Source organism: Sebastes fasciatus, chromosome 13 (genome assembly GCF_043250625.1).
Source record: "Sebastes fasciatus isolate fSebFas1 chromosome 13, fSebFas1.pri, whole genome shotgun sequence".
Lineage (NCBI taxonomy): Eukaryota > Metazoa > Chordata > Actinopteri > Perciformes > Sebastidae > Sebastes > Sebastes fasciatus.
In genome coordinates this window covers 31,973,960-31,987,126 of record NC_133807.1, presented here as the reverse complement: position 1 = coordinate 31,987,126, position 13,167 = coordinate 31,973,960, and the positions used below count along the sequence as shown (strand labels likewise).

At 44.1% G+C, this 13,167-nt stretch overlaps 1 protein-coding gene across 1 annotated transcript in view; it reads left to right on the top strand.

The window, feature by feature from the left end:
- Positions 1 to 13,167, top strand: part of LOC141781563 (voltage-dependent T-type calcium channel subunit alpha-1I-like) — a 102,817-nt gene that overhangs the window by 14,029 nt on the left and 75,621 nt on the right. The window contains exons 3-4 of the mRNA XM_074657378.1: positions 1,664 to 1,761; positions 9,339 to 9,498. Coding sequence (XP_074513479.1) covers positions 1,664 to 1,761; positions 9,339 to 9,498 — 258 coding nt within the window. The remainder of the gene's footprint in view (positions 1 to 1,663; positions 1,762 to 9,338; positions 9,499 to 13,167) is intronic.

Below are 13,167 nucleotides of genomic sequence, written 5' to 3'. Positions count from 1 at the left end.
AAGAAATGGGTTGCGTTAAAACTAATTTGCATTAATATGTGTTAACATTGACAGCCCTAAAAATACTACATTGGATCCTTTTTACCAGGCAGCTTACATGTAGCCTAAATGACTGGAATAATATCCTGTATATATACCAGCCAGCGTGATTGCCTGCTCTTCAAACCACATGGGTCCAGCCTGAACTTTTAGATTGTCTCTTCACTTTCTGTGCATCTTTTTCTGTCTGGCAAATTGATTTTCCTCGTGATTGGTTCGGCTCCCTGAGCACACGCCTCTAATTGCAGGCAGGGCGAGTGGTTTTCTAGTTTTCATATGATACCTGTATCTTCAATCTAGCTTTAAACTGCATGTGATTATCATAAAGTGGGCATGTCTGTAAAGGGGAGACTCGTGGGTACCCATAGAAACCATTTTCATTCACATATCTTGAGGTCAGAGGTCAAGGGACCCCTTTGAAAATAGCCATGCCAGTTTTTCCTCACTAAAATTCAGCGCAAGTTTGGACCTTTACTTCACCTTCTTCGCGACATGCTAATATGACATGGCTGGTACCGATGGATTCCTCGGGTTTTCTAGTTTCATACGATGCCAGTATCTTCAATCTAGCATTAAAACTGAGCCCGCTACAACCTAAAAATCGCAAGTTGCGTTGATGCGTTATTTTGGCGTAACGTTGACAGCCCTGCTATGAATAAATTGTTAGTTGTTAGAACAACAGCTGTGCGGCAGCTCCAACCTCGTGTTACAACAAATAATCCTACTCAAGTGTGAGCTGCTCTGTTGGTCCAGTGGGAGAAGGGCAAATGGGAAGAACTTCCCTGTGGGATGAATAAAGTATCACGTTATTGTATATGACATGGCTCATAAGTCTGTCTATGTGACAGAGAGGGTGAGCTCGGCTTGTTTTGTCAAAGCCAGAGCTGCTGCTGCTGCTGCTGCTGGTATCATGTCGTCCCAACACTGCCGTAGCCCCGGGCTCATCAATTCTGCACACAGACACGCTTAAAAACTATTACACCATGTACACCATTTGCACACATATATACATGGCATTTCCGCTCTTATTTAAAACACACGTACCGTAGAGCTCACTCACTCCAACCATCTCTGTGTTGACGATAACATCATCATGTAATAGATACGTTCAAACACCGCTTTCACACGCACACACACGGCAAACACCGTGGCCGTTCTCCTGTGAAAGTGCTTTGGGTTTGGGGGCACAAACAGCTTAGCCATGCTGTGGAAATGACTTGCTAACAGATGCCAGGCTCCGGCTGAGCCGCAACATCCTGCAGGCAACACTTAGAATAGAACGAATCCCTCTTTTTCCCGCTCTCTCTTTCTCTTCCTCACCTCCCTTTCATGTTATTCTCCCCCTTTTGATGCTTTGTCACTTCATCCCCTTCCCCAATCCCCCCCCGCCACTTTCTCTCTCGAGTGTCGCAGCGACGCCCTTTGCGGTACATTTCCCATACGGTTGAAGCTCACGCAGCTCTGGGAGGGCGACAGGTGAGGACGAGATCAAAGAGGGACCATTGATGTTGAGCAGAGGCCTCTGGTCCAGCTGGTAATCCTGTTTTCGTCACATTGTGAACCAGTAGCAACTCCAGAGAAGGTTAAATGCTGTTGTCTTTCTCTCTGTGTGTGTTTTATCCAGGATGGTAGAGTACTCGCTGGACCTGCAGAACATCAACCTGTCGGCCATTCGCACAGTGCGGGTCCTCCGGCCCCTCAAAGCCATCAACAGAGTGCCAAGTGAGAACATTTGTTTTGTGTGTGTGTTTGTTTGTGCAACAGTGTGTGTGACTCCCTTTCTGTCAGTCCACATAAAGCACAAATGCATCTGCATGGAAATTCATGTATATGTATTACATCTCCGGCTTTTTTTTTTTGGTGCACCCTCGGGCCACCTGTCCCCCCCCCTCGGGCATCATTAAACATTCATCTTATGCTTAATCACACAGCCCGCTCGGCCCTGAGTCACAGCTTGATCAGATTTACAAACCCTCCATTAATGCCGCTCCACTGATCGGTCTGTGACCGTCACCCTGTTCCTCTCATCTAAAACCTCAACTCTCAGCCAAACTTCTTAACTCCTATTGATTCCTTTGTCCCGCTGCCCCAACAGGCAGCTCTTAATCATTGTGAGCGCCAATTAGCCGCCTGCCCGAGCTACAGTAGGTTCAGACCGGTCCGGTCGCTTCGTTCCAACATGTCATAAATCCTGTTTTATATACATGTTATCAATTTTCTGTTGATAAATAATAAAAAAAAACGCATGCTTTATATCATTTTATACTTTTTCTTTGATGTTCAGAATATTGCTGCCACACCAGGAAGAAATAAAAACGGATCAGTATCATGTTATAATGTGAAAAGTTTATTGTTATAACAAGATATTCTCACGTTATTACGACATACAAACTTATGACATATAACAAGAAACAGAAAGGCCGGTGGAACGGCGCCGCCATCCTCGCAGTGGGAAAGGAGTCTATCACCTATTTTTAGCAGGTGTTCCCGTGTTTAAAAAACCCCTGCATATCGCACTCATGTTGGTGGGGAAATAGTGTTAGAAGCTTTTCCTCAATACCTTAAAGTCACTGAGAGAGGCCGTCTCTTCCAAATCATGATGAAATGAGTCCGCAGCAGCAGATGGAGCTGATTGCATGAAAGCCCTGTTGCCTAATTCAGTTTGGGCCTTGGGGACAGATACTATAGGAGGAAGAAACCTTTCTAGTGACTGAGATCAAAACACGGGAGGGAGATGATGAGGACGATGACGATGACGATGACGATGACGATGACGATGACGATGACGATGACGATGACGATGATGATGACGATGTGTTCGAGTCTGCTTGTGAGATGCTCTCTGGCCACACAGGACCTTCAGACTGCAGGTGTTGACTGTTACAACACTTTTGCCCACAAGCTTATCTTCCTTTGTGTTTTTTCTACAAGCCAACATCTAAAGCTTTTCTATTCAATTACTTTTTACCTGAAAAGTACAGTACAGTATATACCCCGATCAGCCGTAACATTATAACCACTGACAGGTGAAGACCACTGAGAGGTGAAGTGAATAACATGGATTATCTCATTACCATTGCACCTGGCGGTGGGGGGGATATATTAGACAGCAAGTGAACATTTTGAACTTTGAACTTTGTGTTGGAAGCAGAAAAAATAGGCCAGCGTAAGGATGTGAGCGACTTTGACGATGGCCAAATAGTGCTGGCTAGACGACCGGGTCAGAGCATCTCCAGAACTGCAGCTCTTGTGGGATGTTCCCGGTCTGCAGTGGTCAGGATCTACCAAACGTGGTCCAAGGAAGGATAACCGGTGAACCGGCGACAGGGTCAGACCCGAGGCTCATTGATGCACGTGGGGAGCGAAGGCTGGCCCGTGTTGTCCGATCCAATAGAAGAGCTACTGGAGCTCAAACTGATGAAAACGTTAATGCTGGTTCTGATAGAAAGGTGTCAGAACACACAGTGAGGAGCAGTTTGTTGTGTATGGGGCTGCGTAGCCGCAGACCGGTCAGGGTGCCCGTGCTGACCCGTGTCCACCGCCAAAAGCGCCTATGAGCATCAGAACTAGACCATGGAGCGATGGAGGAAGGTGGCCCGGTCACGTTTTCTTTTACATCATGCGGATGGCATCGAGTTGGACGTGTTGACTCGGCCTCCGAATTCTCCAGATCTCAATCCGGCCCCACCTCGCAACTTTTGTGCCAGATACCACAGCAGACATTCAGAGGTCTAGTGGAGTCCGGTGTATATCCTCTTGTTTTGCTTCTCTGCTGCTTCCACCTCCCTCTGAACGTCTTTCTCTCTTTTTTTTTTAAATAGAAACCTTTGAGAGGCATCTAAAATTATAGCTTTTCCTCTACATGGAGCAAATTTGTTCTGATTTTTGCTCACCACGAACGTGTCCAATCATGATTGAGATTCCTCACATTTAGTGTAATTACCTGAAAACCTGTCTTCAGTGGCGGCATTGATTTCAGTTTTCCACACCTTCCGAAAGGACGAGTTTCCGTTCAGGCTGAGCCATCAACGAGGAACCTATACTCGGTGCAATACTCAGCAGCAGCACTCATACAAATATGGATGTTAACTACATTATGCGTCAAGTGGTTTGATTAGAAGATATTGTGTGCAGCAGAGTGGGCATATAGTGTCTCAGGGACAAATCTGCTTTTCTGGAGATGATTATGCATCATAGTATGGATCATCTGGGCTTCTTGCATATGCATAGTTGATGCTGCATATGCATGCTGTATGCATATATATATATACATATATATGTGTATGTGTGTGTTTGCATGAGTTTCTCTTGTTGGTATTAGTTCCTACTGTAGTTGTCTGCGTGATGTGTGCATACCGTTATGGTTTACGTTGTGTGTGGAGTCCGTCTCCTATCAGTGACCCCATTAGGGGTTAGGCAGCGTGGGGCTAAAGCTATTTGTTCCCTGTTTTGTTGGATCGTTACTTTGCCCACAGATACACAGGGAGCATGAGCAACATCCTGACCCCTCACACACCTCAATTTGTAACCCTCCAACAAAATGACAGATAATAGTGCGGCGCTGTGTGTGTGTCTCCGTGTGTGTGTCTCCGTGTGTGTGTCTCCGTGTGTGTGTCTCCGTGTGTGTGTCTCCGTGTGTGTGTCTCCGTGTGTGTGTGTCTCCGTGTGTGTGTCTCCGTGTGTGTGTCTCCGTGTGTGTGTCTCCGTGTGTGTGTCTCCGTGTGTGTGTCTCCGTGTGTGTGTCTCCGTGTGTGTGTCTCCGTGTGTGTGTCGCCGTGTGTGTGTCTCCGTGTGTGTGTCTCCGTGTGTGTGTCTCCGTGTGTGTGTCTCTGTGTGTGTGTGTGTGACTTCTTTTTGTGGAAATGGGTGTGAGATAGAGGGGAGCGCTATAGACAGAACAGGAGCGGGGGAAAGACAACAAACACTACAGAAGCTAGTGTTAGGAGGAAGAACTCTCTCAGGTAGAGAGCTGTGAATGGGTTTCCATTGTGGCGCAAGAGGAGGCATCCATCTTTATCTGGGAACAGCAGGAGAGCTGGCAAACTGGTGCAGCCACCAGGAGGTAGGAGAGAGACGGGGGGGGGGGCAGGTAGGGAAGGAGCGAGAGAATGAAGGAAAAAAAGGAGAGGACTGATTTGTGTGATAACATACTGTTTGTTTTCTGTCTTTTGACTGACTTTACTGCCTTTCTCTAGTAGGTTCACTTTTAGAGCGTGAAGGTACAGATATTATCTGAAACTAGAAAGCCTAAGGACACCATGTCATACTAACATGTCGGGAAGGAGATATATGAATGAAAATGGGTTCTATGGGTACCCACGAGTCTCCCCTTTACAGACATGCCCACTCTATGATAATCACATGTAGTATAAATGTGTTATTTTCTCCTATTCTAAAATGGTGTGTTTGAATATTTCTGCATACTGGGACCCTAAACAGTCTTGAATTACATAAATTGGGTATCACTGTAAAGCTGAGACTCTTGTGGATCCAATGAGCCCAACTGTATTCATGTGTGATGATGTTAGTCCCCATAGGAGACATTTCATTGACCTCACTGTATAAAATGACCTGTGGTGACCTCATGAAACTTCAGAGGATGGATGGATCAGACTAGAGACCTAGAGCATTCAGAGGATGGATGGATCAAACTAGAGACCTAGAGACCCCTAAAAAAGACTAGAACAGCTCTCTTGTGGGTCTCAGAGGGTTAATATTTGTGTTTTGTTTGCATCTCCCTCATTCTCTCTCTTTTTGTTCTTTCCTGTTTTCTTTCTTATTTTTGGCGCTCCCTATTTTTCGGCACACCCTCGGGCTGTGTCTCATTCTCGCTCTCCTTCTCCCCCAACCCTCCCTCCGTCTCTCCCTCTCTTCACCCAATTAGGCCTAATGGAACAGTGGCCTAATGACAAGGACCCTGGGGAACAAACACATTTAGACTCGCCTCCAGCCGCCACCAGAGACACACACACACACACACACACACACACACACACACCGGCGACGCTACTGCTCTCCATTTAATACCAGTTGACGAGACAGATTAGCCACAGGAGGGAGACAAATTAGCCGGAGGAGGAAGACGGGTGCATAAAAAAGAAATTTCCTCTGCGTTCTTGGGATCAAATTTTCATGGATTCCCAAGTTTCTTTGTTTTAGTACTTTCTAATCCAACATAGACACGTTGATGTCACGTCAACGTCAGTTCACAACGTGTTTCTCTACAGAGAGCCTGGACAAAGGCTTTTTTGTAACATTATTACAAAGGTTTGGCAAAACTGCACTTTGACCTCTCTTTACTGAGAATATTTAACAAACAACATCTAATCATAACCGATTAATGAACACACACACACACACACACACACACACACACACACTGTACGTTGACTTGATAAATGAGCCTCTAAACATGAGCACACAGATTTTAAATGGCACATAATCACTAATCTAGACACAGTAAAAAATTAAAAGGGAGTGACAGCAGTGATTAACACCGAGACAATTACTGCTAGCGTTTGTGTTTACTTGGTTTGTGTGTCGCGCATCAGAGGCCTGTACTACGAAGCAGGATCCAACATACCCAGGGTATCTTCTCGTTATCTGGCTTAACTAACCCTAACAGACGAGAGATCATCTAAGCGGTCCTACGACGGTGGTTATCAACTCGGTAAATCAACCCAGGGTTTCTCAGTCTGGATGTGAGCGCGTTCACATGAAAGGGGGCGGGGTTTACAGCATCTGACCAATCACAGACATGGACGAGTCTACTGTCAGCAGAGCGGCACATTATACACACTATAATATAAGACAAATACCAAGAAGTTAAACACATAATCCAATTAAAACCGTTGAAGCTGCCAAATGCAGGAAGGACAGCTGGCAAAAGAAAAATTTGTGTGTGAATGTGTAAATTAACAGATTCATTAATTTAACAGAACACTCAAAAGTCAGATGTAGTCGTCTAGTTGGGGCAGTGATTTATAAAAAGCTTTTAGAAATGTAATGGATGAGTTAATCTAACGCTTCATTAGAGCCTTTGACTTCAATATGGCATGTATGACTACTTCAGTAGCTGCGTCCCCGACTCCGGCGGTGTGAAACGGACTCGAGAGCAAATAAAGAAATATATATAAAACCATAATTCAAAGCGGTAAACACCCACAGCATCCAGCTAGCTGTCCTTCCTGCATCTGTCAGTTTAAACTGTGTTGTTTTCATTCTGGGTTATGATTTTAACTTCTTCATATTTGTGTGATATTATCATACGATCTGCTCACCGAGCTCTGATTGGTCAGGAGGCGATGCTTTTATACAAGTTGATCTCTTATCTGGAACATAACCTGCTCCAGAGCAGCTTAGCTGTTCAGCATCAGTTACCATGGCAATCTACCCTGGTAAGATTCAAACCACCATCGTAGGACGGAAACCCCTGAAGGGTTAAACCCTGAAGTTACCTCGCTGACCCTAAATCCTGCTTCCTAGTACAGACCTCTGGTGTTGGCATTCTTGTAAATCATCATGATCATCATCATCATCATCATCATCATCATCATCATCATCATCATCATCACCTCTCTCAGCTTCTCTCCTGTCATTCAGTCTGTTGGCAGTTTAGACGCACTGTTGTGTTTATGACACATTAACCTACTGTTGAGTTGTTATTCACGAATCCCAGTACGGCTCTGAAACACACACAGATAAGTAGAGACACACATAATCGCACTCATAGTAACACCAAAACACACACCTTCCTCAGGTGTCTCTAGCGGGGTGTGCTGTGATTTCATCAGTGGGTTTCCCCTCTCTCTCTCTCTCTCTCTCTCTCTCTCTCTCTCCCTCTCTCTCTCTCTCTCCCGCTCTCTCTCTCTCTCTCTTCTCAGTCCAATCAGCTGTCATTATGTCCCACTATTCACATCTCAATATGTCATCACTGCGGGGCGGGCCCGTCCGCGGGGGATGAGGTCATCATTGTTCGACAGGGGACACGCTTGTATTTCTGTAATTAGGGTTCATCTAATCATGTAGCCTGATTACACTCGTTAGTTCACGGGGTGGACGCTAGTTAGTATCCTGTCAGTTTGCCGTCATCAGCACAATTTGTGCTGCTGTTGTGGATGTCTCGAACAAATGCCCCAACAACGTAGGGGATGCTTTTATACAACTGTCCTCTAGAAATGATGTTCAATTGCTTCTAAATGGCAACAGCAACTAGGATGTAATGGAGCGCTGCAGGGATGACATGTTTTTGTAGGAAGTTAGCATCGCCCTGGTTCCCGCAACAAAAAACCCAATGGACTTGTTTCTTTGGGTTTTGGATTATTGCAGAAAATAAGCTCTGTGGCAAACAAACATTTCTGAAATTTACAGGTTTTGTTCAGCAAGATAATCTATACGAATGCAATCGTCAGAAGCAAAAAGCGTTAGACATGTAAAAGCTTCAAAATTCACAAGTGGGATATTTACTGACGTATTTTATATCCTAGATCAAAACGTTAAAATCTCTTCGCAACGTTGCGATTGTGTGGCAACCATTTTTTAATAAATGTATCTGGAAAGTCGCAAAATATTCACTCTACAACATATTAAATTTTTTCTCCCGATAATATCCGCTACTGAAGAACGATTGACGTCTTCGATTGTCATCTTTAGACGAATCAAAGAACTTGGTAAAGGTTAGGGAACGATGCTGGTTTTGGTTTGAAACTGAAAAGTCAAGACTAACTTGACTTTTTTCAATATTTAACCAAAAAACCTGATTTTTCTGTAACCTTAACCAAAATGTTTTAGTAGCCAAAAAGCCGACCAGTCTAATACGAACATGTGGAGCGGGAATATGAAAAATATGCGTTTGAATTTTCTGCGTGGCAACTATGCACGACGGCGATCTCAAGCCATATTGTGCTTTATTTGGTTGTTGAGGTCGTAGAAGTAGTAGTAGTGTTTGTCGTACATTATTGGGTGCTGAGAAGGGGACGGCACATTGGACTGAAAAAAGCCAATTTGTGTGACAGTCCGTTACCCCGAAAACAATGTTCCAAGGTTGTCCCAACGTTCTTTCAGAACAATTGGACAAAACTATTTAGTCGTATATAATCAGTGATACTTTTAATGTTGTAGTATTGTTAATAAGTCATTAGGTTTAGTGTGAATAGACAGATAGATACAGTAGGCTCCACATATCCAAGAGAAATTGTGCAAAGAGCAATCTAAATGCAAATGTTCTATTTCCTCATCAGTGATGTAAGCCTGTGATAATCCGTCATGTATGATTGATTGATCTGCTGAAACACACACAGGTATGCGTATCCTGGTGAACCTGCTGCTAGACACTCTCCCCATGCTGGGCAACGTGCTGCTGCTCTGCTTCTTCGTCTTCTTCATCTTTGGCATCATCGGCGTGCAGCTGTGGGCGGGGCTGCTGAGGAACCGCTGCTACCTGGAGACCAACTTCACCCTGTGAGTTAAACACTGTGGATCAGTACGTACGTGTGTGTGTGTGTGTGTGTGTGTGTGTGTGTGTGTGTGTTTGTGTGTGTGTGTGTGTGTGTGTGTGGGCCACATACTGAACGTTGTGATGAGGGAGAGACCTCACCTGTATGCTTCCCGTTCTTCTCCCTTCTATCGTGTCATACTAGTGAAATTTAAAAAACATATTACAGTAATAAATCTATGACTAAATTGTGCAGTTTGTGTATGAGCATACAATGTGACAGTTTCCCCTCGTATACTGTAAGTTTTATATATCTGACTTTAGCACATACATTAGCATACTAACTCTGTCTTCCAGCGTGTCTACCTATTCCTCTTTCCATCTCTCTCTCAAGCTTCAAAGCGACAGTAACCGTACAGTTTTTCCTCAGTTTGCTGCTAAGAACGTGATTAGATTCCAGCTGCACGCCTCCATATTCATGACCCCCACATGACGGCGTCACCTGCTGCGTCTGTGCGTGAGTGACATTCACCACCAGTATTCAGGAGTATTTGATTTCATCGCTCTCCGTTTCCCTTTCTTTTTATGCTGGCATCAGCTGGCTATAGAAAGGCCTGATGTTGTAATGTGTATATAAGCTACTGTATACTACTCTGGGCGTCTGTGCACTGTCTCCGGTTATGCTGACACAGCGTAATGATAGATCTGATAGCCAGATGAAAGGGGACACGTGTCCGCCAGCTGGCACAGTCCAGCTTTGTCCTCACCTTAAACTTGAGAAGCGACATTAACCGTAACAACCTCCACAGTAATCACATCACAGTCACTTTAACCAATGGTTTCTACATTTATCTCCACTGGGCTGAAGGGGGATCATATAGTTCTTACATGGGGTCAAAAGACAGAAGCTTGATCAGGAGGATCAGCTACAACGTTTTGATCCAGCTTTAGAAAACATGTTCCTCTCCTGGTCAGCAGATTGTTGCTTATTATTGAATCAAAGTATTATTTTTGCATTATTATTATGTTACTGACACATTATGCAGGTTCTCTGAGGGTGCTTGAGTGCTTAATTAGAAAGGTCGCAGTGAGTTAGCGCTCGAGGGCTATTATGCTAAGTAAAGGGCTAACGTTAGCGCTCTGAGAGGTTGTAATAGAGTGGGATAAGTGTTGCAGTCAAGTGCAGCTTTCACTTTGCCATTTTACACCCTCGATCTTTTGATCTCTACCTTTCTCTTTCCAGGACTTATTACGCCTTATTCCTGCCTTCGCACTTTATTCTTTATTTTTTTAACCAAATCTCCAATCGGACTCCGTCTCAGTGTCCATCTGTAACTCTATGTGCTCCTTTACCTGCTCCTCTTCTTCTTCTTCTTCTTCTTCTTCTTCTTCTTCTTGTTCTTTTTCTTCTTCTTCTTCTTCTTCTTCTTCTTCTTCTTCTTCTTCTTCTTCTTCTTCTTCTTCTTCTTCTTCTTCTTCTTCCCCCCACATTTTATCTCAAACTGTATTTTTGAACATGTGTGAACCGTTGCAGTGTCTGAGGTTGTGAGTTCGAGACCCGATCGAGGCAGAGTGAACACGCTAAAGCCTTAAAGGATTAATGATGATGGACCGTCCTTTACTTCTCATTTATCTTCCTTTTTTCATCTTCCTCCTCTAAATGCCCGTCCCCCGTCCCACAGCTCCTTTATTTCTTTATTTCTGCATGTTGAAAAGAAGTCCATAAAGATATTGGGCGTTTTGTTGTGAGAGTGGAGACACATTCACACCTCTAAGCTGTCAGACTTCACAACCCATCTTACACCAGTGGCCCCAGAGAGCGAGCCAACGGCACTTCAAAAAGCCATTTTTTATTGGAGTTTGTCCCGTGCACTTCCAAAGCAGGATCATGCATGTAGGCCTCTGTTTATCCTCCTTCGTCTCCCTGGTGCATCTTCCTTTTCTGCCACGCAATCTTCCCCCTCCCGACTCGTCCCAGACTGTCTCTTTTCTCTGCTACTACAGTATGTAGCCTTGATCCTTCCCTTCCGTCTCGCTCTCCATTGGCAGGTGTGTTCTCAGTGTGATGCCAGGTTTTACTCTGCCATGCTGCGCGATGCCAAGTCACCGGCAGGGGGGCAACAGCCTTCATTCATGCTCCACTACTCTGACAGGGTCCCTCTCTCTCTCTCTCTCTCTCTCTCTGACTTCTTCTTTCTTTATCCCTTCCTCCACTTTAGCACCATTAGTAAATATGTGAACGCCACTGACAACCTCTCTCTTACGTCTTTTATGATCAGCTCTGTTGTCAGTCCCTTGTGCCCTCTGTTGGATTACAAAAACTCTACTGTGCTGTAAGCTGGTGTAAGCTCAGCGTGTCTCAGTGTATATACCTGTATATAGTGTATAAACTTTGTCAATCAATGTGTGGCTCCTAAGCCACTCCCAATGGGACGCGGTATAGCCTGATGTGGACACAACTGTTACTATCGATCCTGGAATTAGTGTGCATTCAAGTGTGCGGTTTGCGGCCGAGGTAAAAGGAGAAAATCTCCTCCTATATATGTCAGCAGTATCTATCCCACTATTGACTTGGGGGGGGGATCAAGAAAATTGGAGAGACGGAGGAATGGGGGGAGATGAGTGGAAATGAGAGAGAGGTGGGGAGTATGAGAAAGGGAGGGAGAGAGGACTGGAAAGGAGAACAAAAGAGCCCATAAAGAGGGAATAAAAAGGGAGTAAAAGAGTTATAAGGTGTTAAATGCACTATAAGGCAAGGTTGTACTCTATGCATATAGAATTTGAAATGTATGTGAGTATGTATCAGGGTAAACAGGGCTTGATAAGTCTCTCCCTGTGCAGAAAAAAATATAAGGCAAGAGGAGACTGATGTGTTCAAAGAAACAGCAAAAGGAGGGCGGAGGGGACAAATGGAGACGGTGCAATGAGTAAATACTGCAGGTCCAGTGCCCCTGAATGTGCAGCTGATTAAACCGTTGTCAGGCTATTAAATAGGCGTTATAAGTTGTTATAAGCCCCATTGATGTGGGTCAATAGGGGCCTACTACGCCTACTAATAGGTTTTATCATCTATTCACATGGTACATCACCGAAAGAAGGTATAAAAGAACACGACAGCAACCTCTAGCAAAACCAACAATGTGTAGTTGTATTTGTGTTCATAGTTATTTTAACTGTGTTTTGTGTTTTTCCCTAAACTTAACCAAGTGTTAAGTGCCTAAACCTAAAGAAGTTGTAGTTTTTTTGCCTAAACCTAAAGAGGTTATAGTTTTGTTACCTAAACTTAAATAAGTTGCAGTTTTATTTCCTAAACCTAAAGAAGTTGTATTTTTGTTTCCTAAACCTAATTTCTTATTTACCTAAACCTAAAGAAGTTGTAGTTTTGTTGCCTAAACCTAATGACGTTGTAGTTTTGTTGCTTAAACCTAATGAAGTGGTGGTTTTGTTGCTTAAACCTAAAGAAGCCTTTTTATTTGTGTTAAAAACGTAACATTTCTTTCAGTTTTACATGTTAAAACATGTCGTTTTTAAGTTTCACTTTTACAACATAGTAGGCGTAGTAGGCCCTTAATGACCCACATCTATGGTGCTTATAGCGACTGATAACGCCTCTTTAGTGGCCTGATAGCAGTGGAATCGGGTGCAGCCTGTGTGTTCAGTAATGGGCCCACTGATGGAGAGGCTCTATTCTTGTT